We start from the raw sequence: 24,788 nt of genomic DNA on the forward strand, positions 1-24,788 counted from the left end.
GTGGAGGTGTTTGTTCGGTGGAACTTCAGGAAAAGTGCATATTTTCACCGAGGTGGTTTTCTGAATAGAGAAGTTATACTGCTTGACAATGACCATGAAAAAAGTAATATTCTAAGATATTTCAAAGACAACTAACTTTTCCTTGGCAATTTAATGATATTTATTCTTACCAAAAAATAATTAGCAATATCTTTCTTTTCTTTTATAGTTTGTATGTTACTTTGATGTTGCTTACCTTCTGTAAAATTTGATTTCAAATTCATATATCGACATGACCACTTAACTAGACATATAATGCTTGTGGTTTGCTTGACGTAAATTGTGAATTTAAGATTTGTAATTTACTTTTTACAGCTACATGTAGGTATGGAATACCAGTATGTTTGCTCTCTCTCTCTCTCTCTCTCTCTCTCTCTCTCTCTCTCTCCCCCTCTCTGTTTCTGGCCACCACCTGGTGGCCTAGTGGGGAGAGCATTCGACAACTTTTTTTGTTTTTGGTTTATTAATTTTTTTTAGTAAATATAATTTTATGATTTAATTTTAATTTAATTTAATTTTTCAAATCAATGTGGCAGTCTTACAGGCTCCACATGTTTTTTCTTAACTTCGAGGTCTTATGGATTGCCAAGTGTTTTCTGTTAATTAGGATCGATGAAATTTGTAACAGGAGGCTGATCCAATTTGTCATAGCACAGGTGGTTATTTCTAAAAAAAGCATAGATGCTGAATCTCAACCTGACCGAAGTACAGGGGGTTATTGATGAAATGTTTCAGTAACAATTTTCATTTTGGAGAAAGAAGCTAGTTCCCTAAAAATTTAGTCTAGAATGTCAAAAACTGCATTTTGAATCAAGCAGCTCTGTGGTTTCTAAATGTCCTTTCCATTATTCCAGCTCAATGCAAGCACAGATTAAAATCTTAACCCATTGTTGCACCCTATCAAAAGCAATCTCAATGATCCCAGGTCTTAGGTTTGCAGATTGAATTAGATATGAGAGTTTGAATACAAGTAGTGCTACATAGTTGAGGAATTTTGATTTCTTCATTAACTGGTCAGACTGTTGGGGTTAAAAGGTTTGCTAAACTTAAGGTTTTATGTCCTCCTAACTAGGTGTTACCTCTTGTATACTCACTGTATACTTGGACTATGCCTATTCTTATTAATATAATCTTTACCTATAAAAAAGAAAAAAAAAAAGTTCTCTGTACATTAGCCTTTGTACAGTATTCCCATTTTATTTGCATATCCTTCTTTGTAAACCCACCTAAGGATGATCGAGGGAAACTTCAATACTTAATACTTCCCCTTTTTCCTTCTTTTAATATATCTGGATCCACACGCTTTTTTTTTGTTTATATTTGTTTCGTTTCTTGATCTCCTGCCACTCTAGGTCCCTGACGCCATGGAGTCCGATGTTAAAGATGAGGTAGAAAGTCCGCTGTTGGGAACTGTGCGAGGAAAGTGCATCACTCAATTACTGCTGCTTGGAGCAATTGATAGTATCCAGGTTTAGTTCTGATTCTTGTATATTTTCATTAGACATAACCCTCCCCTTAATGAATGCCTTTTTTCTTAATTATTATAGATCCACCTGAAATCCAACAGAATGAACTTTTGAGTTAATTTATTAGGAGAATACAGTTGGAATGCCGCATGGTTGGACAGATTTAGTTCTCCAAATAGCTTGGGCCTATTGCCATATCCATTTCTCCGTGACCTATTTAGTAGGTGAGGCCTGGGTAGAAAAGGTAGTGATGGAGAATGTAATGGTCCACCCTGTGCACGAGTGGGTGAGAACTTGTTTTTTCCTTTTTTTTGGAGCTTGTTGTTGGGTTGGGGGGGGTGGGGGTCTGCAGCGGTTGATACCCACATTGAGCTAGTATAGGTGGAAAATGGGATCCCACATTGCTTGCAGGGGAGAAGTCTTGCTTTTCATAATGATTCCTAGGACCCCAATTGTACCATTGAATAGTCCTTTTTGGAGTATGGGTCTAATCTAGCTTGGGCATAGGATTGTTACAGATGGTATCAGAGATAATCTCAACCATAAGTGTGGAACTTTGAGCTGTGCTACCTAGAATAGAATGCCCTGATGAGGAAGTCGATAATTTAAGCGGGGGAGGTTATGATATCCCATATTGAGTGAGTATAGGTGGTGATGAGATCCCATATTACTTGGAGAGGAAAGTTCTTGCTCTTTATAGTGATTTCAAGGGGCTCCAATTATACTATTGACTAGTTCTTTTGGAGTATAGGGCAGATGTGGCTTGTTCCTTCCTTGGGTTGTTAAAGCGGGGTGAGTGGACATTACAAATAAACCGTGCACCCTGCATGAAGAGAGAGGGAGAGAGAGAGATAGATTTGACTAATGTATCATTTAATTGTTGGGAAGGTATCTGAAAATTGTTTTCCTGTCAATTTGTAGAAGAAATACTGGAGCAAGTTGAAAGCACCACAAAAGATTGTTATAATGGACATATTGCTACCTTTGTTGGAGTTTGCTGCTTCTTATAATTCATATACCAACCTCAGAACGCGGATGCACCAAAATACTGACCTTTGGTATTCAGATTCGTTTTTCTTCTCCTTCACCAGTTGCCTAAAGAATTTCTTATCCTTGAAATAGAAGAACTTTTTGTCATTATTATTTCATTTTTGAACAGGCCACCTTTGAATCTTCTGCGCCAGGAATTAGCGGGAACTTGCATATATCTGGACATCTTACAGAAAGCAACTTCAGGAGATGATATGAATGAAGAGAGATATCCTAATAGTCCTGTGGATGTTGATACTGCTTCAACTAACAAATCTAGTACAGAAGAAAAACTTGCAAGAGTAGCTGAGGAGAAATTGGTATCTTTCTGTGAACAGGTACTCAGGGAGGCATCTGATCTGCAGTCCAGTGTTGGGGAAACTACTAATATGGACATTCATTGTGTGTTGGAGTTACGTTCTCCAATTATTGTTAAGGTATATAAATCATTGTTTCTAAAAATAGTGAAAGTAGGGCATGTTGAGAGATATTGGATTTTTTATGATGATTTATTTAATGCCAACACTTTTGCTGCTGAGTATTATTGGAAACATTTTGCATATAGGATAATACATACACTTGCTTACAAGGATATTGTGCAAACTGCATGCCTGATTTGTAAAGCACTTTTACTTCCTCGCACCTCTTATAATGTGCAACGTCATTCCATTCTCTTGTTGGAGAATACAACCCTACAGTGAGTCTCTGCACATACAGCATTCTAAAAGCAGGACCAGGCCAGCTTGTTGGACTGGTTGAACTCTCTGCTGGCATCAATTATAGTCCGTTTAGAGCCATCAGACCACTTTGTTGTCAGAAATGGATTGGCCCAGATGTTTGGCAGCCATTTTTACCTGGCAATAAAACTGTCAAAATTTGCATTAAGAAGGCCTTGAACTCAAGACATCCTGGGTTGAATCCCACATTAGGAGTTCCCCATAAATTACATGATACACCATTCTAGCGTGTGGGGTCATGTATCTGGGATTTTACGGGTAGGTCCTAAGAGCCTTGCCTTGGTGATGATCCACGTCATCAAATGAATAGGGACCATCATTTTCTCTGACTAGGGAGCTTCCAACATCCAATGAGAGCTAAGGGACCAAGTTACAAATCTAATTAAAGCCTTGAGTGTTTTTCTCATTCACTTTTATAAGTTGTAGTGATAACCTAGCTTCTTCTTTCTCCAATACTTGATCTTTCAGGTTATTAAAGGCATGTGCTTTATGAACAGTCAGATATTTCAAAGACACGTGCGAGACTTCTATCCTTTGCTTACAAAACTTGTATGCTGTGACCAGGTAATTTCCTGCTTTCTGATCTTTTTATTTTAGTTTATTCTTTTAGAAAAAGCACCTATAGATTTGTGGCAATATCTCTGCCCTTGCAGAAGTTCTTTATTAGCCCTTAATCTTTCATAGTCTTTGTCTGTCCTTGAGCTCAATGTTCAAGTGTCAAATTAGTTTGTTGCATGAATATGCCTTGTATGGCAATTGCTATAGCATAAGAAACCCCCCACCCCCCAAGAGCAGCCATGCCCCCACCCCACCAAAAGAAAGTAAAAGCAATAATTTTATCTTGTATCTGGCTTGATCCACGTAAAAGATGTTTTATCTATTTCTAAATGACATGGACGAAACTGTGCGATGTTATTTCTATTAAATTAGCCAGATTGTTAGGTTCTTTTCTGTCACTGAACTAGTCAGTTCTTATTTTGTATCAAACATGAAATTCTAAAAAGGGATTGTGCAAATGGTGGTTTGTATCACCTCAGCAGCATCTTGAAACTATGCTTAAAGTTGATTTCTTAGCATTTTGTTGATTCAACCTGTTTTTTTTTTTTTTTTTTTTATAAGTGAAATTTCATTGAAGCTCAAAAAGTGGTGCAATCCAACTCACTGGAAGCATACTAGAGATACATCTAATAATGCTTGGAAAATAAATAAACCTTTATCTTAAAGGGGTGTTTACCCACCTTAACACACACAGACACACGTGGACAATTGCTTTATCAGTTAGTCCCTGAGTTGATATTATGGTGTTAAGTCCAGTCTGCCATTACCATGGTTTCTTAGGTGGTTTCAGTTGGCCTCTTCTTTTGCCTGGGGTCCCACAGACGGATTTATTTTTCTTTTAGGTGATGGTAGTTTCTGACTACAGCTAAGACGATGTGTTCATAAGTACATCAGTCTATAATGTATTTGTACAGGGCATCTCAGTCTCTCATGTTTACTGAAAACAAAATGTGGAGAAGAGCCATCACTTCTGTGTCATTATGTAAATAACTGCCTGTGATGCCATTACTCATTTAATTATAATATAATTCTTTTGTTTGCAACTTGCTCATGGGCTCTCTCATTGCTTATCAGATTTGGGTTTACCATGTCTGCATTTACCATTTGGACCGTCCTTCTCATTCTATCTTCTGTAGAAATCTTTTTTTATTGATAGAATGTGGGACAACTTATATTTTTTTTTTATAGGTAAGGATAATAATGTGGGACAACTTATATCACATCACAAAACAGTTAGAACTTATATTTTGTTTGGTAAAACCTGCATGCATATACTAAAAAAGGAATTTTCGTTTTTTCAACTCTCCCGGTCCATGTAGGAAGGTTAGATTGGTCTGAAACTTGTTCTATGTTTTTAGTGAGAACTTATATTCCATAGTTATCTATGCAGTGAATCTCCCATGGCAAGCTATTGCTGTAGCCCTCAAACTATCCTCGCCAGCCCATGAAGGCTGGCAATGGGGTGGGGTTGAGAGAGCGAGCTTGATCCTTATGCCATGTGAGATATACAATTGGTCCAAATGCCAGTTGGCATGGGGCTTGTAGAAGTATCAGTGTGTCAATTGGCCCCAATGGGGTTTTACTTTGAACCACTTAGGGATACGTAACATACTTGCAGCCCATTTTGTTTGGTAATTGATGTAGGAAAAGCTTTCCAGAATTTTATATCTTAATTCCTTAGTTCCTTCCCAACCACCTACCCTAGTTTAAAAGCTTTTCTTTTACAAGTCTCCTTTTTTTATAACAAGGAATCCTAAAGACATTGCAAATGTAACATGTGTCTTACTCATTTAGACGGTTAGACCCCGGACCTGTGCGAGATGTCTCATCACAGATCAAGCAAATCATTGGCTTTCACTGATAGGACATAGCCCCAAGAAATTGTTTGCATCGCGAGGGTTCAAACCTTAAACCTGGAGGGAGCTTACCCCAAAACCAAAGCCCTTACTACTTGAGCCAATCCTTAGGAGTTTAAATCACTCCTTTAAAAGCATGCATACTCAACAACTGCGGAATGGTCAGTGAAGCAAACTATTTAGGGAGCAAACAAGGTACATGCTGCCTATGCAGCGCTGGGGAAGCTAGTATAGGGGGCAAACCCCTCTTTATTGTTTTTCTGCGATCTTTCTTTATTTGTTTCTTTATTGCCATCTTTCCGTATTGATTTTCAATTGAGTGATTTCCTAAGGTAGGGAGTAGGGTTCGACGAAGAAGATCGACTATCTTCTCGCTTCATTTTTAAAAGCTAGGATTCCCATTTCGACTTTAAAAATCAAGTTGAGAATCACATGGCCTTAGTAATTGATGTGGGACAGATTTATCTAGGTCTTTCTTGGCATCAAAGCTTTAAAAGGAGAAAATCCAGTTTGCACCCCGAAACTGTCATCCCTTTTGCAATGCAGTACCCCCAACTATTGCTTTTGGCATATTTATGAACATTAGGATGGATTATTAATCCCATTCTTATTTTGTTCCAAACCTGAAATTCTAGAATGATATTGTGCAACTTACTGCCTAGAATGTGATTATTAATCTGTCCTAACGGTCATAAATTGGACAAAGGGGGATAGTTGATGAAAAGTGATAGTTTGAGGGTGAAAAATATCAAAAGTGATATCCGGGTACCACATTGCAAAAGGGGTCGTAGTTTTTAAGTGCATATTGTATTTTTCTCACTTAAAAAAATGACTGACATCACATAGCGGTTGGGAAAGACTGAATGACATTCCAGATTCTCAGTTACTTCCCTTCTAAGCTTCGTTATTCATTATGACAACCAGAGTCTCACTTTAAGTGATGTTTTATTCCTCCAATCACGCACGAAAATTCATTCTTGTCTGTAGTTGAATGCGCCTATAGTGTAAGGTTATGTGCTTAATTTTAGTATAGTGTCAGGTTTTATATATTTTTTATAGTCTTTGTAAGACCGGATTTCTCTGAGATTAAGCTGCCAAATAAGTAATAAAAAAAGGTTACAACTCACTCAAATAGTATTGGTATTACTGACTAAGAAATGATATTTGAAATCCTATGATGTATAAGCCCCGCACGTTCTCTTAAAAAAAAGTGGATAAATCCGAGACCAACATGAGAATCATTTTTTTTAATGGTAAATCCCCATTTTTTTTCAAAGGGAGTGCATGAGGCTTGTTCACCCTAAGACTGTATCTAGCATTATTGATTTTTCTATAGACTAATGATATCGATTATTTTTACAGATGGATGTTCGTGGAGCTCTTGGTGATCTTTTCAGGGCACAATTGAAAGCTCTCCTGTCATAGTTTTGTTTTCAGTCACTGTCAAGTTATTTTTTGAAATGATTCTTGGTTATTGCAAATAAAAAGGCAGATCGTCTCATTGTTCAGCTGACTTTTTTTCCCTATATTGAAAACTTGATATGCTCCTACAAAAAATATATTTCCTCTCGCTGTGTTTTGGTGGAAAGAGGAGGGAGACAAATGATATTTCCTTCTTAATGAAGGCTTTGGTGTTTGCAGTTGTATTATATTGCTGATCCTAGAAGCATTAGTAAAAAAGTAGTACCTTAGGGATTTCTCGATTTGTTTAGTTATTAAAGTTCTTTTTGAAGTCGTGTTTAGGTAATTTTTATTTTTACTGGCACTAGTGGTTGACCCGGTAGTTCAGCATGACACTGTCATGTTAATTTGCAAGTAAAATTATTCACAGCAAACAAGTTATTTGCAAGTAGAATTATTCACAGCAAACAAGATGGGAACCATATATCAAGGGATCACTGAGAGTACTCTGCTGAACATTTTGTGCCGCTAATCCTTGGACCCATAAACACGTGGGGGAGGATTTCCAGCTCAATCGAGAGAGTAAAATGACGAAGATTTCTGGATAGTCCCTTTATCTACTCAGAAAAGCTGCATGAAAAATTATCCTTGGGAATGAAGGCATTTGCCCATAACCCGCCAAAACCTGAACAAATACATTTGCATTACTTTGGATTTGATTATTTTTGGAAAAACCCATGCACGAAATTAGAAATAGATCAAATCAGGTTACGATTGATTCATATACAATTCAAGCTCCTTGATGTGATCTGAGCCCAATACTCAATATTGATAAGAGCATCCTCATTAGTTATCGGTTTGATCAAATGCATCTTTAAAATTTAGTCAATATCATATTTTTTTACATTTGTCCATTTTATTTAAATTTAATCCACACATTGGATTAGCTATTCACTCTCTATATAATAATAAAATATTATTAAATTAATCATTTTTGTATTTAATTTAATTGTATCACATTTTATAATTCTATTGATTTAATATTAATAATAATTATATTCTAATTAAATTAATATTAAAAAAATCATATTTTCAAATGTCATTTAATGCAAATAATCAAAAATTGAGATTAAACTTATCTAAATTTTTTATTCACTAACCAAATATCTATTAGCATACCTATTTCAATGTCAATAAAAAGTCCACCTGTGTTTAAATGTCAATAAAAAGTCTACACCTGCATAAACACCTACAAGTGGTTGGAATGAGAACTTAGTATTTTAGTGTTTAGTGAATCAATTGTAATTTTTTATCTTTGGCCAATCACTGTAGCAGAAATCTAAATTGTTTTATAGATATTCAATCCAATGTAAGGTCTTTTTGGTACAGATTATCTAAGTTTTAGTCATTCTTCAACTTTAACCAAGTCAATGAAAATACTCTTAAAGACGATGATGCACCTACTCATCGAGAATCCTCACCCCTTATCAAGTTTTTTGTTTTTAACAATTTTTTAGAACACTTTATTTAAAAAAAAAAAAAAAAAGAAAAAAAAAAATTACGAAGTCATTAAAAAAATACTTCTTTAATCTTTAAAAAAAAAAAAATACCAAGCCACTCTAGATGGGTATTATCGGTTGGACCAGGATTCTCCAATTGATAATATGGTTTTTTAGGAAAACATTATTTTGTCCACATTGTTTGACTGTCTTATTTGACAGCTGGTCATTTTTTTTTTAGTTAGTGATTAAAAAAATAATTTTAAATGTATTAATATATTTTTTTATTTTTTAAAAATATTTAAATATATTAAATAAATATAAAAAAATAAAATAAAATAAAAAATATTGAACGATACGCCCAGCGGTAAAGGCTGGGGGCGTAGTAGCCTCACCCAATTTTTTATCACTATTTGTTATAACAGTTTCCCAAACTGCAATTGTATAGCGAGATAACCTCCTAGGCACCTGCAAAATCCACATAGAATCGGGTGATCTCAATGGAGACGTTTCGCCTATGTCAGATCTTGAATATGAATCACAAGAAAAGAATAGTGTATATTTTACATCTTGTTTCTCTTGTATTTATAGTGGGACTGGGATACTCTTTTACAAGTATCCCCTCATTTTTTACTTTCCGTAGTAGCCTCACCCAATCTTTAATGCTCATAGCACGGTTTGATAGTAAATTGATATAAAAAGAATTGAGATGATTTATAAATAATAATGAAATATTTAAATTGTAATTAGATGATATGAAATGAGATGAGTTATAAATGATTTGAGTTAAAATGTTTTATAGAGTTTTAAGAAATGAGAAAGAAAATTAAATAAAAAAATTATAAAATTAAAATATTATTAGAGTATAATTTTTTTAATATTATTTGTATTTTAAGATTTAAAAGAAAATTGAATTGTGTTTTATTTGAAAGTTTGAAAAAAATGTAATAATTAAGTAATAATTAAATGAAAAAATTAAAAATAAAATTTTATATTTATGATATGGAAAATGCTATTTAGACCGATAAAATTAATCGATTGTGATTTTTATTTTTTTATTTTTATTCCTTTTGACTTAATGGTTAAGGAATTAATTATTAGTGAATTGATTTTTTTATTTTTTTAAAATGTTTTAAAACATATAAAAAGTGGTTGAAATAAAAAAAATAAAATAAAAAAATACATTTGCACTTGTCAGTCAGCTTTTTCGGTTAGAAATGTCGGTCTCAGTAGCATTATCCTTATGATATTTAAATATAAATATAAATATCAAACCCGCCCTAATGCCTCCTATTCTCCTGTGCATACCATCAATGTGTTGTTACTCATCACATGAATAATGATAGGCTTACGATCCTCCTAGTGGTGTAATACTTCGTATTTTAATGTATTTTTATTGAATGATTATTTTTATTAATTTAAAAATTGATTCTCTTATTTTAAATTTATCTTATTTTTAGTGGGTTATTTTTATATTTTTAATTTGTGAAAATTAATTTAATATGCTTCCTTAATATTAATTATTGTTATGCATTTAAATTTATCTTTATTTTAAATTAATTTATTGTTGGATTTAATTATTTTATTTTCATTTTATCACTACGTTTAAATTATTTTATTTAAATTGCTGTTTTGAAATTATTTTCGTTGGATCATTTTTGTGACCCAAGATGTGAGGATTGGACCTCGTTTCTTTCCCTCACTTTTTTTCTTTTTCATTTTTTCTTTTCCTCTTTTTCTTTTCTTCTCCTTTTCTTTTCCCCCCCCCCCCCCATTTCTTTTTCTCCTCTCTCTCTCTCTCTCTTCTCTCCCGCGCGTTGTCTCTCCCTCCTTCCGTCCATTTCGTCGTCCTCTAGCCACTACCGCCATGCGTCGCCGTGTGCCTTATCGCCCCTCCCGTTTGCTTCCTCTCCGGCCGGCGACCTCACCCTCCGATTTCCAGCCCTTCTTGCGCTGACATTCTCCTCCACACACGGCATCAAGCTGCGGCCTTCTTTGTGTTCTCACACCGCATTCACGCCACATCCGGCTACTATTTTTTCATCACATCTTCCTTAACCTCCTAGCAACTCAAACCACTCATCCCCAACTTCGATCTGCCACCGATGAAGCCCCACCATCAACATTTCCGTTTTGAGCATTTTGGCCTTCAACCGCCCTCTACACCGCCACCCACGGCCAACCACCACCAGCATTAGCTTCACCGACATTCATAAGCTCTTCCCTAGCAATTTCTAGTCTTCGTTTGTCCCTGTTCGAAATCTTATATTTTGAGATCCACGGCCACCGTGCATTTTGTACTGTTATGTTGATGTGCCATCACTTCTTGCACCTCTGTGATCCTTCAAAAATTATAATAAAGCGTTGTAAGTATTTTCCTAAATAACTTTTGTGATTTAAATGTATTTTTGTACTAGCTCATTTTACTGTGAATTAGTTGGTTATGCCGGATTGAGTCTGAGGAGTAAGGAGGTCGAATAGATTTGAGGATAGAGTTGTTAGTGTGTTAAGAAGGAATCTATCATTATCTTTCATCCCATACGTGCGTGCTTCAGTCGGCTTACTTTCATTAATGCGAGATTGATTCCCCACTGTATTATATCATTAGTGCCCGAGGAGGTGCTTAGCTGCACCCACCCACCCCCCCCCCCCCCCCCCCCCCCCCCCCCCCCCCTTCTTTTGATATCAGGCTGCATGAATTGGTATCTCGCTTTTTAGTTTTGAGCGCCTCTGATTTCTTGTGACTTGCCCACTTGGTACCTCACCTCTTTCGGGCGAACGTGCTCTTGAGGGATGATTTGGTAGTCACGTCCTACAAATAAACTGTCAATTATAAACTTGATATGGCCCAATACAAAATTAGAGGATTATGGCGGAGATTTGCGATCTGCTTAATTAATAAATCGACTTAAAATTGACTCATATACAATCCAAACTTAAAACGATAATACGAACATATAAACCCTAAAACAACTTAAATTTAGACTTATTTCAGGATAATTGTTACACTTTTTATGTTTCTCTTTCTACTGCTATCAAATTAATTTTAATCTATCATTATTTTTTTGTTTGCATCAAACTTTATTCCATTTCCACCCAAACACCAAGGTATAGTTGTTTAATGTATTGAATCAATAATTTGATTTTATTATTATTTAAATAAATAAAAATTAAAAAAATTGATTTGATTGTTATCTAAGTCAAGAATTTAATTTGATTATTATTTAAATCAAGATATTTAATTTCAATATGAACAAGTTTTATCTTATCAAGAAGTTTAGTTTACATAATGACAAAATATTTTCTTTATCCTATCTCTATATAATTTTTCTATAACTAAATAACTATTTTCAATTAATTGAGGATGATAAAAATTTAGTACATAAACTTAAAAAAAAAAAAAAATTGTATAAAAAAACTAAATATCGGTAGGCTATCAAAGACCAAAGGGACCTTAAAGATTGGGAATGTGGGATCACGAAAGTCACAAAACGTCGGAAGCTTCAAGGAAGAAGCATGGAGGAGCATCAGCAAAGGATGGAAGCAAAGAGTCAAAAGACTACAAAGAGGTGAGTAACCCCACCTGGACCCAGCGCGGAAATTGGTCCATACTCCATAGTCTTCGTCCCTCCACTGTTACTATTCAACTTTTCAGCTTCAGACTTTTTCTACGAAAATGAAAAAGGTTGTGACGGGTTAGTATCTTATTTTTATTTATTTATTGTTTATAATTAATTTCAATTTTTTTATTTTTTTAAATATTTTTTTAACATCCTTAATTATTAAGAAAAAATTAAAAATATATATAATTTTACTAATATTCACTTCTTTAACTATTAAGTAAAATTAAAAATTAAAAAAAATAAATATAAAATAAATAGTAAATGAGTAAAAAGAAGATACTAATCCTATCATTTTACAAATGAAAAAGAGGATTTTATTTGCTAATTTATTCCATGACGAACTAAATATAAAAAAATATTTATATTTTAAGTTTTTTTTCTAATTTATAACTGAACAATAATATGCTACCGGGACCCATTTCATTATTCATTTCCATTTCGCATATTCCTAAAATGGAGCCCTTGTATTTGCTTTTCCCCGTCTCCACTCTCACTTTGTAGGAAATGAAAGGTATCCCTCCCATTTTTTTAGATGTTCCCAACAATAAATAAAAAAGCAGCCGCTTAGAAAAATAAATAAATAAATGTAAAAGCAGCGCCACCCCCGTCCCCACTAGAGCCGTATAGAAAATTCCAGTACGCGTATTGTCATATTCATGGTCAAAGTTTCTGTCCATAACCGGTTCTATGACTTCTATCTAGTCGCGGTGCAGGTGATCACGCTATAGGAAACTCACCAGATTTATCAACGTACAGTACCAAAATCTTTTTCTGAAATTTTTATATTGTTTCTGCAGACCAGACGACGACCATTCTCTTCTGGTGACGGCCAGACCCATATTAGTAAACGTTCTTCCTATATGATCCAACAACAAAATCGGGGATTTATTAGTAAGATATTTCTCTTTATTGATATAGAAGAAAGAAAAGGAGGCAGATTGATTGATAGATAGATAGAATCATACAAATCTCTGGCTCTTTTTTCTTGTTAAGGTACCAAGGAAGGAGATACATGATTGAGAATTTGAGATATGAGTAAGCAGGCAGTTGCGGGTGCTTCTCACACCGGAAAAGGCATCAGCTTCCTTGAAAAAATCAAGGTCCGTCTTTCTTTCTCTCATCTTCCGTTTCCTGATTCTTGAATTTAATTGATTAAGTAATCAATTCATCAATTTGAGTTCCGAATATTTTTGTTACTTTTTGCGGCTGTTAAACGTGCACCAACCCCTTATCATCTTTTCCGGCATAAACCATGCCGTACTTCTTGGCTGATTTACTGGTAGTAAATTTTTTTGTTTAAGAAGGCCGTAGTAGTTTTTTTTTTTATTAAAAGGAAACTTTCTTCGTTCATTCATCAGAAAAATTTATATTCATGACCGGATATACGGATATACATAGAAATATCTCCATATCAACCTTTACCTCGTAAACCAATTAATGCATTTGGAGCTCTACCAATATACTATTTTTTTTTTTTTTTTGTGACTGGTATGGTCTTCATTACTGGTGATACTCTCTACATATGAACGTCCAAAAAATAGTACTCTGTCTAATCAGAGACTTAATCTCACCCTTTGTAAAAAGAGAGGACTCAACCTCTATAGCCAAAAGTCCAAAAGACGAACTCCTTGTTTTTACTAAACAATAAGGAAAGTAGTAAGATAAATGCAAAAAAGACGGATTACAATTTGAACCAATTCTGGTAGACTTCAGAATCTGTAATAGCGCGTGAAGGCATCACGCTTGTCTCTTTTCAGCCACAAAAGTTAGATCTGAAAGATCTTATGGTGGCGATTCCTGTAATCCGGCACGTGTGGCGAGAAAAGCTGCCAAAAGGGGTGGCACATGAAGATCACGCGCAGGTGCGAGCGGTGTGTGAGGACCACATGCGGTGATTTTTGCAAAACCGCCACTATCATCCGAACGATTTGCGGCCTGTGAGTCTTCTTGTATTGTGTGTCTCTCGAGAGTTGTCGGAAAACTCAGATTTGGAAGCTTTTTACTCGAGAGAGAAAAAGTTTGCCTAGGGCTTTTTATAACAACACCGCACTTGTGCAAACCCAACCAACCGATCTAATAGTTTACTGGTAGTATTTTAGTTCGACTTCAATTGCTGGAAACTAAGGCCTTGTAAGTTTAATTGTGTCCCCCAATTATAATCATAAATGGCCAGCTTATGTTCTTAATGAATTCCAATCTATTTCAAAAAATTTAACTAGAAACATAAACCCCCCCCCCCCCCCCCCCAAAAAAAAAAAAAAAAAAAAAGAAAAAAAGAAAAAAAAAGAAAGAAGTCAACAGTGATAGCAAAAAATTAATTAAAAAAGACTGGAATTTCCTTATTTTAGTAAGAACCACTGGGTTTTTTGAACGTTGGGTCAGGATAATTAATCACTAAAGTTATTGGCATTGCAGAATGCTAGTTGCCTTAAATCCTCATCTGCGGATTCTGGTAAAGGGAGAAGCAAGTCATCGACTAACAAAGTAGCCCATGGGTTCCACTTAGTTGAAGGTAAATCTGGCCATGATATGGAGGACTACCATGTTGCTGAATATATAAGATTGAAGCATCACGTGCTTGGATTATTTGCTATCTTTGACGGTCACCTAGGAGATCGTGTCCCTAGCTATTTGAGAGATAACCTTTTCAACAACATACTTGACGAGGTATCACTTTCCCTCCAGTCCAAAGTCATTTTTCTTTCTTGGAAGTATTTTGTTATGTACTAATTGTTTGGTTGGAGAATATATGTCTGCAATTTTTCTACATTTGATCATCTATCTAAAAACTTATTTGGTCTTTAAACTGAAAGCTGGTACTAAAATATAACGAGAATATAACTTAGCCAATCGTGTGTCCTTATTTATGCAGTAGTGGTTGTTCTATCCAATAGTGTTTCTCTCCTACTCCTGTAGGGATGTCAGTCTGGTGTTTGCTGAGGAAACCTCTCATTCATTTTAAATATGATTAAATCTTTATTTCCTTTTTTAACTATGTGTTCCAGCCAACATTCTGGAAGGACCCTGAGATGGCAATAAGGAATGCTTACCGCACCACTGATAAGTTTATTTTGGAAAACTCCATGCAATTAGGGCCAGGTGGCTCAACTGCAGTAACCGCAATAGTCATTGATGGCAAAGACTTATGGGTGGCAAACATTGGTGACTCAAGAGCCATTGTGTGTGAGAGAGGCTCTGCCAATCAAATTACTGTAGACCACGAACCACATAGTGAACGAAGAAGAATTGAGAAGCAGGGTGGCTTCGTGACTACTCTACCGGGTGATATATTTCATCTAACAAATAAATTCCTTATGTTCATAACCAAACATATTTATTCCGGGTTGCGTTTACATTTATCCATTTGTTGGATTATTGGTTTGTTTAAATTATGAGGATTCTAAGACTGCAATTTATTTCAGGAGATGTGCCTAGGGTTAATGGTCAACTTGCAGTTGCACGTGCTTTTGGGGATCAAAGCCTCAAAGCACATTTAAGTTCAGAGCCTGATGTAAGACATGTGCCCATAGACTCGAATATTGAGTTTGTTATACTGGCAAGTGATGGATTGTGGAAGGTCAGTTACTATGGTGACATATGCATAACAAATTCTTCTATCAGCCTCTATGTTTCACCTTTTCACTTGGTCTCCCTCATTTTATTCAGTAATTTGTCAAAACATTGGAATAGGTTTGCATTGTATTTTGTGATCCTTCACTTCAGTCGGCATTTTTCGGTGAATATTTAGGTTTCTCCCAAACAATATGAACTTTAAATAATCTCAATGCTATTTTAAAGACTATCTTGTTGTTAACATATCCTGAAAAAAATTGTGTACAATGTGATTTTAGTTTGCATCACATTAAACAATATATTATATGAGTCTGTGCATTTAAGCAATTGAAAATTTTGACAGATAACTTGAATATGTGGATATGTGCTAATGCTAATAAAGTTATGTGTATTTGTGTACAAGGAAAAGAGAGGAAATAATAACAAAGAGCATAACAATGAGTGGAATTCCCTACTTTATGGACGTGTGTTCTAGAATTTTTTAAGAATTTCCCTCGGTCAAGCTGTCTGAATGAAGAAAATTAAAATATTTCTTGAAAGAATATTGTATGTTAAAAATTCTATGCTACATAACTTGAGCAATATATAATTCACAAAGAATCTCCGCAGCCATTGTGGTAGTATAATCCCTCTACAGGGTCATAAAGTTTGTGCTCTTCTTTTGGATTGAAACCCAGTCTCTGCCCATAGTCCTTATGGTATGGGTCCAAATCTTCCCAAAGCAATCATGTTACATCTAATGGCCTAAACTACCACTCTGTTGGTCTTTGCTTGGTTGGTCAATAATTTTCAATATAGTCTTATTCATGAACCATGTGGTCTTATGATGAAAAAATAACCACTGTGATTCCTTGGCATGTTTATTATCATACTTTTACTTCAAACATTGGGAAGCATATATTGGCAGTTTCCTAAGGCTTAAAATGGTATACATGGTTTCTTACCGTATGTGCACTTATTGGGGCAACAATACCTCTTGAAGGATGATTCTTAATTTATACTTCAGGCTTGAAATTCATTTCGACTGGTTGGCTTGGCCATCTCAATACTCTTAGTTCCGATTTTACATTAAGGTTAGAATCTTTATGAAGTCGATGTGAAGGATAGAAATGAATTATAAGAATGTCCATTACCATCAGAGTATGAAACCCACTTTACAGGGCTGTCCTGTGGGTGTCTTCTTCGGGCATGAAACCACCCATTAGTGCATGGACTCCTAATGGTACAGGGGAAGAGGTTCAGATCTTCGCAAAGCAATCACGTTTCCTCTAATTTCCTGAGTTTGTGCCCAGCATTTCCATTTAATGGAATTCAAAGAGAAGAGTTGTTACAACGAGGAAAGCACAAGCCACATCTGGGCCTATACTCTAAAAGGATTTAGATCACCTAGAGTTGTTACCCAAACTCTAAGGCTTAGAGTAAGAGAAATGTAGACACATAATGTGGGCCCTATAGTATTTATAGCTGCCCAAGTGAATTTCTCAATTCTCTCCCACTCTAGGGTATCTAAATCCTCTCTCCACCCCCCACAACCACCCCCCCCCCCCCCCCCCCCCCCCCCCCCCCCCCCCCCCCGCGGGGAAAGAACTAGTGAAGGTTACAATTTAATCCCTTATGATCATTATAAATCCTTTTTCTTGTGATTGTTTTTAATCACTAGAACTTCTTTCTCCCAAGTAATGTGAGATCTTATCCGCCACTCATGCTAAATTCAGGGTGGTATAACCTCCCTTTGAACTTCTTATGCCTTTTGTAATGACCCAAGGAAAGCACAAGTCATATATCAAGAGCTATAGTCCAAAAAGACTAGCCCCTTCGAAGTGTTATAAATTGCTTCTCCCTCCCAAATGGTATCTCATTCATTCACGAAATCTGGGGTATTACAGATACTCTCAATGGCATGTGGTCATTTCGGTATGAGAGCTATAGTGCATAATAATTTAGAGTGGTGCTCGTTTTATAGAGAGATTTCACAAAAGTAAAACTCACTTTAAATCTACTTTACAATGAAATAGCTTTGTAATCTAATGCACAACAGCATACTACATCAATTTTTTAACTTTATTTTTGTGAGGCCTCTTCGTGAATCAAACATTTCTCTATAGTTTATTCCAATCATTGCAAAAAAATTTAAAAACTTGGTTAGTTAAAAGAATCAGTGCAGGCAGGTGAGGAACTAAGTACTGGGTATGTAAGCAACAAGCATGATTGATGTAGTTTGATATTAGGACGAGAATGGAGCTATGTGCTTTGTTGGAGAATTCATATTCTCGGAATATGAAGCCACGGTGCTGAGTTCTGTTGATAAATCTGGTTCAATATCATTGCTTGATATTTTGTTTACTCTGGTTGGCAGGTAATGAAGAATCAAGAGGCAGTTGATTTAGTGAAACCCATCAAAGATCCTCAAGCTGCAGCTAAACGTTTAACGGCTGAAGCACTGGCAAAACAGAGTAAAGACGATATATCATGCATTGTGATCCGTTTTGGATGATGCTGCTGAGAAAGTTGCTCACCACTGCACTTTTGTTGGTTTTGTCCTCCTAGAACTCTCAGCCAGTGGTTTCCATTAGGAAGATGGAAATAGGAGTACTATTTGAGTTCTCATATGTTATGCATTGGCTTTCTTCATTGGGATAATCATGTTAGAGATAGCACAGATAACTATGTCATGCATTTCTTATGTTACGTCGTAAAGAAGTTTCCTCTTAGTACATGAACCCTCGCCTTACACAGGCGTTCACATACAATCTTTTCTGCAGCTCCTTTGCTAAGGATGTTTATTTTGCAAGTGCTGAAAAACATTGCCACACATTTCAAAAAAAAACAAATTACAGTAAGACAGGTGGAAAAACGTATACATTTGGAGAAAAGATCTACAAAGTATTAGATAGTTAACATTTAGATCACTATTGAATAACTTAAGCGGACGGTAGGGACTGATAGAAATCATCATCCTGACACCATTGCTGACATCTTGCCCTCAGGAACTTGCACAGGCAAGTGGGCAGGAAATAAGGAGAACCTGTGATCTCCTAACAAGAAGCATGGAGAGGCTCAACAGGGAACGATTTTGGATAAAGCAAGTCAACGAGTCACACTGCATTAATGACACAACTATCTAAACTCTATGCCGCATTAATAACGCTACCCCAAAAGTCACGTCGCATTAAAATGATTTTGACAAAGGAACAATGGAAAGGACATAGGTTCCTCATGGTTAGGGAAATGTGATCCTCACCAGAAACTCTAGTATAAAAGTTGATCTCCAAGTACGAAGAACTCTATTTGATTTCTCTAACTTACGCACAAACTATTAAGGAGATATATTGATTTTAGCATCGGAGACTTTTTGGCTACCACCAAAGCCCCCATTCTTTGTGCTTGCTTAAGGTGTACAGGTGATAGCCTGAAGACCCAAGTTTTTGGAACCTAACTCAAATGCGTGCAAAACACGACATTAGGAATCGAATAAAGGTAGGTAGTTTGACTCTGACCACTACCGAGGTTGGTGCCGAGAACTGGGAATTGAATTCTGCTACTCGTCTCCGAGACATCCTCAATCCAATGGGCAGGTGGAAGCAACCAAGGGCGTTCAGAATCGGGAACCTCGTGCTGAAGCAGATGGGAACAATTACTTGAAACGAAGGAAAGCTAGGCCTGTGATGGGAAGTCCCCTATGTGGTCATCCCCAGCAACCACCCAGGCTACTACTAGCTCCAAGACTCCCAATGGAACCAGCTGCCACACCCTGAAACATTAAACACGTGTAAAAGTTTTATTGCTAAAAAAATCTTATGATATGTAACTTGCATTTCTGTGTCAATAGTGTAAACTCTATTAATGAAAGTGTGACTTTTCAAGGATAAAATATGTCTTGCCTATCAACGTAATCTTCATCGACGCAATCTCCATCAACGTATTCTCCATTAACGTAATCTCCATCAATGTAGTTTCCATCAATGTATCTTCACTAATGAAATCTCCATCAAACGACTACTTACCTCCCCGCGAGGCACCAAATGGATGAGTCACGCCAAAGACTTCTCTATCCTTCTCACAGTGGAGAGGGGGTCCAGCCCCTCGAATACCTGAGAACTTAACAACTTACTCCGACCTCCGCCATGACGAAGAATGAGATCAGTGTTAACCCAAACCAACACTTCCCTTCCCTGTGATGTCAACAGCAAGAACAAATCTAGTCTCAAACTACCCTATTACTTGCCACCCCATGAGGGCTAAAGGATGGATAGGCAACTCAACCTCCCTTGCAAGGAGAACGGGCCCAACTTCTCAGCTCCCCGAATAACTTACCTCGCCTCATCACCCTGAAGAGCAGACTGGCTGCTCAGCCGTCCGACACTTACCTCCCTACAAGGTAACAAATGGATGAGTCACGCCACAAGCTGCTCTATCCTTCTCACGGTGGAGAGCAGGCCAACCTTCGGCTGCCCGACACTTACCTTCCTCGTGAGCGTCAACAGGTGGGAGCGGGTTTAGCCTCAACTGCCTGACAACTTACCTCCTCGCAGGAGATAAAGGGCGAGATGTGCATTAAGGCCATCTCGCCCCTCCCATGACGAAGAGCTTGTCCAGCTCCTCGGCTACCTGACAACTTACATCGACCTCCACCATGACAAAGAGTGGGATCAGCGCCAGTTTGACCCAATACTTACCTTTCATGTGGTGTCAACGGGTGGGAGCGAGTCCTGTATCAAACTACTTGACAACTTACCCCACCCCCCACACAACGAAGAATGGACCAGCTTCTTAACCATATGACGAAATACCTCCTCAGGGGACATAAGGGGCAGGCTTGGCTTAAGGCATCCTGACACCTCCCTTGAAGGAGAGCGGGTCTAGTCACTTGACCCGACACCTGCCGGGTATGGACCTCCTACGACACATTCAGGAATATCTCCAACCTTTATGCCCACGGAAGTTGTTGGAGCCTCCCCAGCTGACACCTTGATATCAAGCTTTGGGAGGGCCCCCTTTGTTTCTCCCGCCGCTATCACCCCCGCCTCAACTCCAGCCCCTGTTGACACTAAGGTCAGAATGGTGTCAATGAAGGCCAAAGAAGCACTAGCATCCGCCAATGTGGCTGGGACCTCACCACCTTCGCCCACTTTGACCCCCACCCCAGCTTCCATCGAAGCCATGGCCGGGGTGGTGTAAGTGAAAGGCAATGGAGCCCCAACATCGGTTGCAACAACCAAAGCTTTGCTAACCTCTAATGACACCGTCGCAACCTCAGTATCAAGTATGTCTACCAGAACCCCCTCGGCCCATGACACGGCCCTCACTATCTCCCTCTTAAACACCATGTCATTGCCCTTCTTGCTCTCCAAGCTAGGTGTCGGCGAGGCAACCTCGACTTCAGGGGAATAGGCAATGGGAGAATCAGGGACTGAAACCTAGTCGAGGATATCTTCGCCCCCGGTAGGGCAACTATTAGACGAGGGCGAAGGAACCCTTTCAAGATTGTCGTCGGGAGATAAAGGAACTATATGGGACTCTATAATAGGATGGTCCAAAAGGGCCTAATAAAATCTCATAGAAAGAAACTCCTTTCCAGACGAAAGCTCCACGACACGCACGTTGCTTGGCGGGGTTGGGAAAGGAGCCTTTAAGATGGTTGCAAAAGCCTCCCTGTGCTGCGAAAGGGAGACCATCGGTGGATCTACCCGAACTGGCTTGGGAGGGTCAGAACCACCCGCCTCACATGGGAGAGAAGAAGGAGGTGTGACGCAAGGAGGCGATACAGTCACCACCACTTTTTTCGGCGACCTCGATTTTGGCTGCTGGACGAGCACCACAACTGAAGATTTCCCTAGAGGGAGAATGGGCATTTTGCTTGAGTCAGCTTTGGCAGAAGACTCCCTCTTGGTTTTCTTCCCCTTCCCCTTTACCAACGAACTAGGGGAACATCTACAGACCTGGGGCACAGTCACATGTTGGCCAGGGTGGGGGGGGGGGGGGGGGCATCGCGGAAGACTACCCTTGTCCAATAGGGCCTCGAAAAAGACATTGTCTAGGTGGGCTTTCATCTAAGCACAAACGGCCTCAATCCTACTCACTTCCTTGGGAGTCGCCGAGGGTCGAAAGCTCTTGTCATCACCCAAGACTCCTTAGATGGCGCCGATTGGATTGTCCGACAGGGAACTCCCATCCCTTACTGGACAAGAAGAAAAAGCATCGGCTCTACCCCTTCACCCTATTGAATTGTGGCTCCAAACGAGCCAATGCTTGAATAGATCTGAAACTGCAAGTGTTGTCACTCTGCTTCAGAATATTGTGGGTGCTCGAAACCCACCTCCTCCAACTCTTGCCGCCAGATGACGTAACACGATACCAAAATCCTCGTCGTGTTTGGATGGAGTCAGGTGGGCACCAAGTGCTGGTAGTCCAGCACATCACAAACTGGATGACAAAAAGGCAGCCTAAGGCCGCTGGAGAACATGCTAGGGTACACAACCACCTTCAATGCATACCCTTCGGAGTCCACGGCGCCTTTATTAGGAGACGACACCTCGAACTCTACTATGCTTAGCACCTTGTAAATTGACTTCATCGACTCCAACTCACTAGGAGTCACGACCAACCACCACAAGAACTTATAAAATCTCTTTAACTTGGTACCAGCCTCAAGAGGTCTAGGCCCCCAAAACATGCAAAGAAACAGGGGGCTTGGCCAGGTTAGGGTTTGTAGGGGTAGGACGTGAAGAATTCTTGGGAGCCATAAGAATGTGGAAACGAAAAACGAGATGCACACACAGAGATTTGAAGAGTAAATGGGTAAGCATAAAGAACTCTGAGAAATGAAGAAGGAAAAATGAGCTCCAACGTCGAAAAGATGGGGCTTAAATAGACCCCATCAATGGTTGGCCTCCCCAAAATCGTGGGAACGCTCGCGCCCCATGAAGCTAGCAGTATACACATGAATCCCGTAACATGCACTGTGCGACACGACGTGGAGAGAATGAGCCACCTAACACCATCAATACTGAAAGGACTGGAGGGACGCAATCAAGTACGAAGTCCAACCATCAGAAAACGTGCCAATACAATTGGAAGGGAACCGTTGCCTGACATCGTTAAAATCTTGAAAAAGTCACATGGGCATGGTCTAGGGCCCAAAACCAGACGAATAGAAAAGTAGGGGAGAAATAAATTGCCCTTTTCTAAGGAAGAGGACTTCAACTACAACGACTGCGAAAAAATATATAGCATAAAGACAACGACGAGAATGAATTCCTATCGAACTCGTCCAATGAGAATTGGATGGGTAATTGTAAGGGGTTCCCCCCCTATCGGCCCATATGGCAAGCTCACGAGGGACTACGGGGTAAGCAAGTCAGAGAGCCCAGCAAGGCCCAACGACCCTCCACTAAGAGGAGTTAGAGGGCCTCTGCAGAGCACTCAGCCCATGAGCGAAACCCACCCTCAAAAGCAACTCATTCATGGAGAAAGCAGATGGTAGGGGCAGATGGGACTTGCCGTCCTGACACCACCCCACTGACACCTTACCCTTAGGATCCTGCACAGGCAAGCGGACTAGAAATAGGGAGAACCCATGATCTCTTGACAATGGGCATGGGGAGGCTCAACAGGGAACGATTCTAGATAAAACAAGTTAGGGAGTCACGTCGCATTAATGACACTACTACCCGGACTCCACGCTGCATTAATGATGTTGCCCTAGAAGCCACACCACATTAAAAAGATTCTAACAAAGGAATAGTGGAAAGGACATAGGTTCCTCAGAGTTAGGGACGGGTGATCTCCACCAGAAACCTAGTATAAAAGCCGATCTCCAGGTACGAAGAACTCTCTCTGATTTCTCTAAACTTACACACAAACTAATAAGGAGATATATTGACTTTAGGATCGGAGACTCTCCGGCCACCACCAAGACCCTTATTCTCTGTGCTTGCCTAAAGTATGCATGTGACAGCCCGAAAACTTGAGTTTTTGGAACATGGCCCAAATGCGCATGAAACACGATGTAAACACCACTATTTTCTATATTTATAAAACAATGAATAAGATCTAAGAGATATTTTAAATTTTCAAAAAATTTTGGAGGGCCATGGCCCTCCTAAGGTAAATGTAGGTCCACCACTACTTTTAATAATCAATTAGAATTAGATAAATACAACACGATCCTTTTTATTCATTTTATGCACACAATCAATTTGACCCTTACAACCCATTTGATCCAATTAACATAATTCCACATGAGAGTTGGTATCTAGAAGTTTTAGTAGCAACATTATAGTTAAATCTCCAAAAACAGACTACGTACTAAAAAAAATGTCAATATATTTTAGATAATTAACCTTTAATAATACCAATATTACAATCTCAACAATAACAAACATAGGCATATTATAATTGTAAGATTCAAATAAAATTAAATGGGATATACAAGTTGATTGTGGGTTAAGCAGGTGACCCATTATTGACTCGTTTATTAATCTCATCTTATCGGACCAATCTGTTTTGACCCGAACCTATTTATATCAAATTCAAACTTGCTTTATTTCGAATTATGTTTGTGTTGAGTTTACAGGTTGTTGTCTCATATCACATATTGTCACCCCTACCCTCCACTCCAGAGACCAATTTGATTGGGGATGAAATTTTCCTTACAGGGAAGAGTTTCCTAGAGAGGGGAGCTTTCTAAGAATGTCATCAATTTGACATGTGAAACCCCATTTTTTATGTTTCTTTATCTTTTAGCACTGCTATAATTAAGGTTGAATAGGAACCGATCGAATCTATTCGCCGAATTTTGAACTGGCCAAAACCGTGGAGAACCAGTTGGTTGACAGTCCAAATAGGTCGATTTAAGTTCTGGTTTGAACCGTATTCAAACAGGTGAACCAATCAATAACATAGAATCTAGATAAGTTCTGGTAATGTGTGCTATCTGTAACTTGACATAGAATCTAGATAATTTGAGTTCTCCACATTATCAATGCACAGATAACTATGGCTTTCT

At 38.1% G+C, this 24,788-nt stretch overlaps 2 protein-coding genes across 3 annotated transcripts in view; both read left to right on the plus strand.

Moving 5' to 3' along the window:
- The window catches only part of LOC121262748 (brefeldin A-inhibited guanine nucleotide-exchange protein 5), a 44,101-nt gene extending 36,711 nt beyond the window's left edge, over positions 1 to 7,390 (plus strand). For both annotated transcript variants that reach the window (XM_041165339.1, XM_041165340.1), the window contains exons 29-33: positions 1,392 to 1,508; positions 2,427 to 2,563; positions 2,665 to 2,971; positions 3,740 to 3,835; positions 7,048 to 7,390. In XM_041165339.1, coding sequence (XP_041021273.1) covers positions 1,392 to 1,508; positions 2,427 to 2,563; positions 2,665 to 2,971; positions 3,740 to 3,835; positions 7,048 to 7,110 — 720 coding nt within the window. In that variant the 3' untranslated portion in view covers positions 7,111 to 7,390. The remainder of the gene's footprint in view (positions 1 to 1,391; positions 1,509 to 2,426; positions 2,564 to 2,664; positions 2,972 to 3,739; positions 3,836 to 7,047) is intronic.
- Positions 7,391 to 12,825: 5,435 nt separating this feature from the next.
- Positions 12,826 to 18,492, plus strand: LOC121262749 (probable protein phosphatase 2C 44). The gene is made up of 7 exons (XM_041165341.1): positions 12,826 to 12,921; positions 13,006 to 13,099; positions 13,202 to 13,308; positions 14,624 to 14,875; positions 15,214 to 15,490; positions 15,631 to 15,785; positions 18,138 to 18,492. The coding sequence occupies exons 3-7, from the start codon at positions 13,240 to 13,242 to the stop codon at positions 18,273 to 18,275; spliced, it is 891 nt and encodes a 296-aa protein (XP_041021275.1). The 5' UTR covers positions 12,826 to 12,921; positions 13,006 to 13,099; positions 13,202 to 13,239; the 3' UTR covers positions 18,276 to 18,492.
- The last annotated feature ends 6,296 nt before the right edge of the window (positions 18,493 to 24,788 follow it).

This window comes from Juglans microcarpa x Juglans regia, chromosome 4S (genome assembly GCF_004785595.1).
Source record: "Juglans microcarpa x Juglans regia isolate MS1-56 chromosome 4S, Jm3101_v1.0, whole genome shotgun sequence".
Lineage (NCBI taxonomy): Eukaryota > Viridiplantae > Streptophyta > Magnoliopsida > Fagales > Juglandaceae > Juglans > Juglans microcarpa x Juglans regia.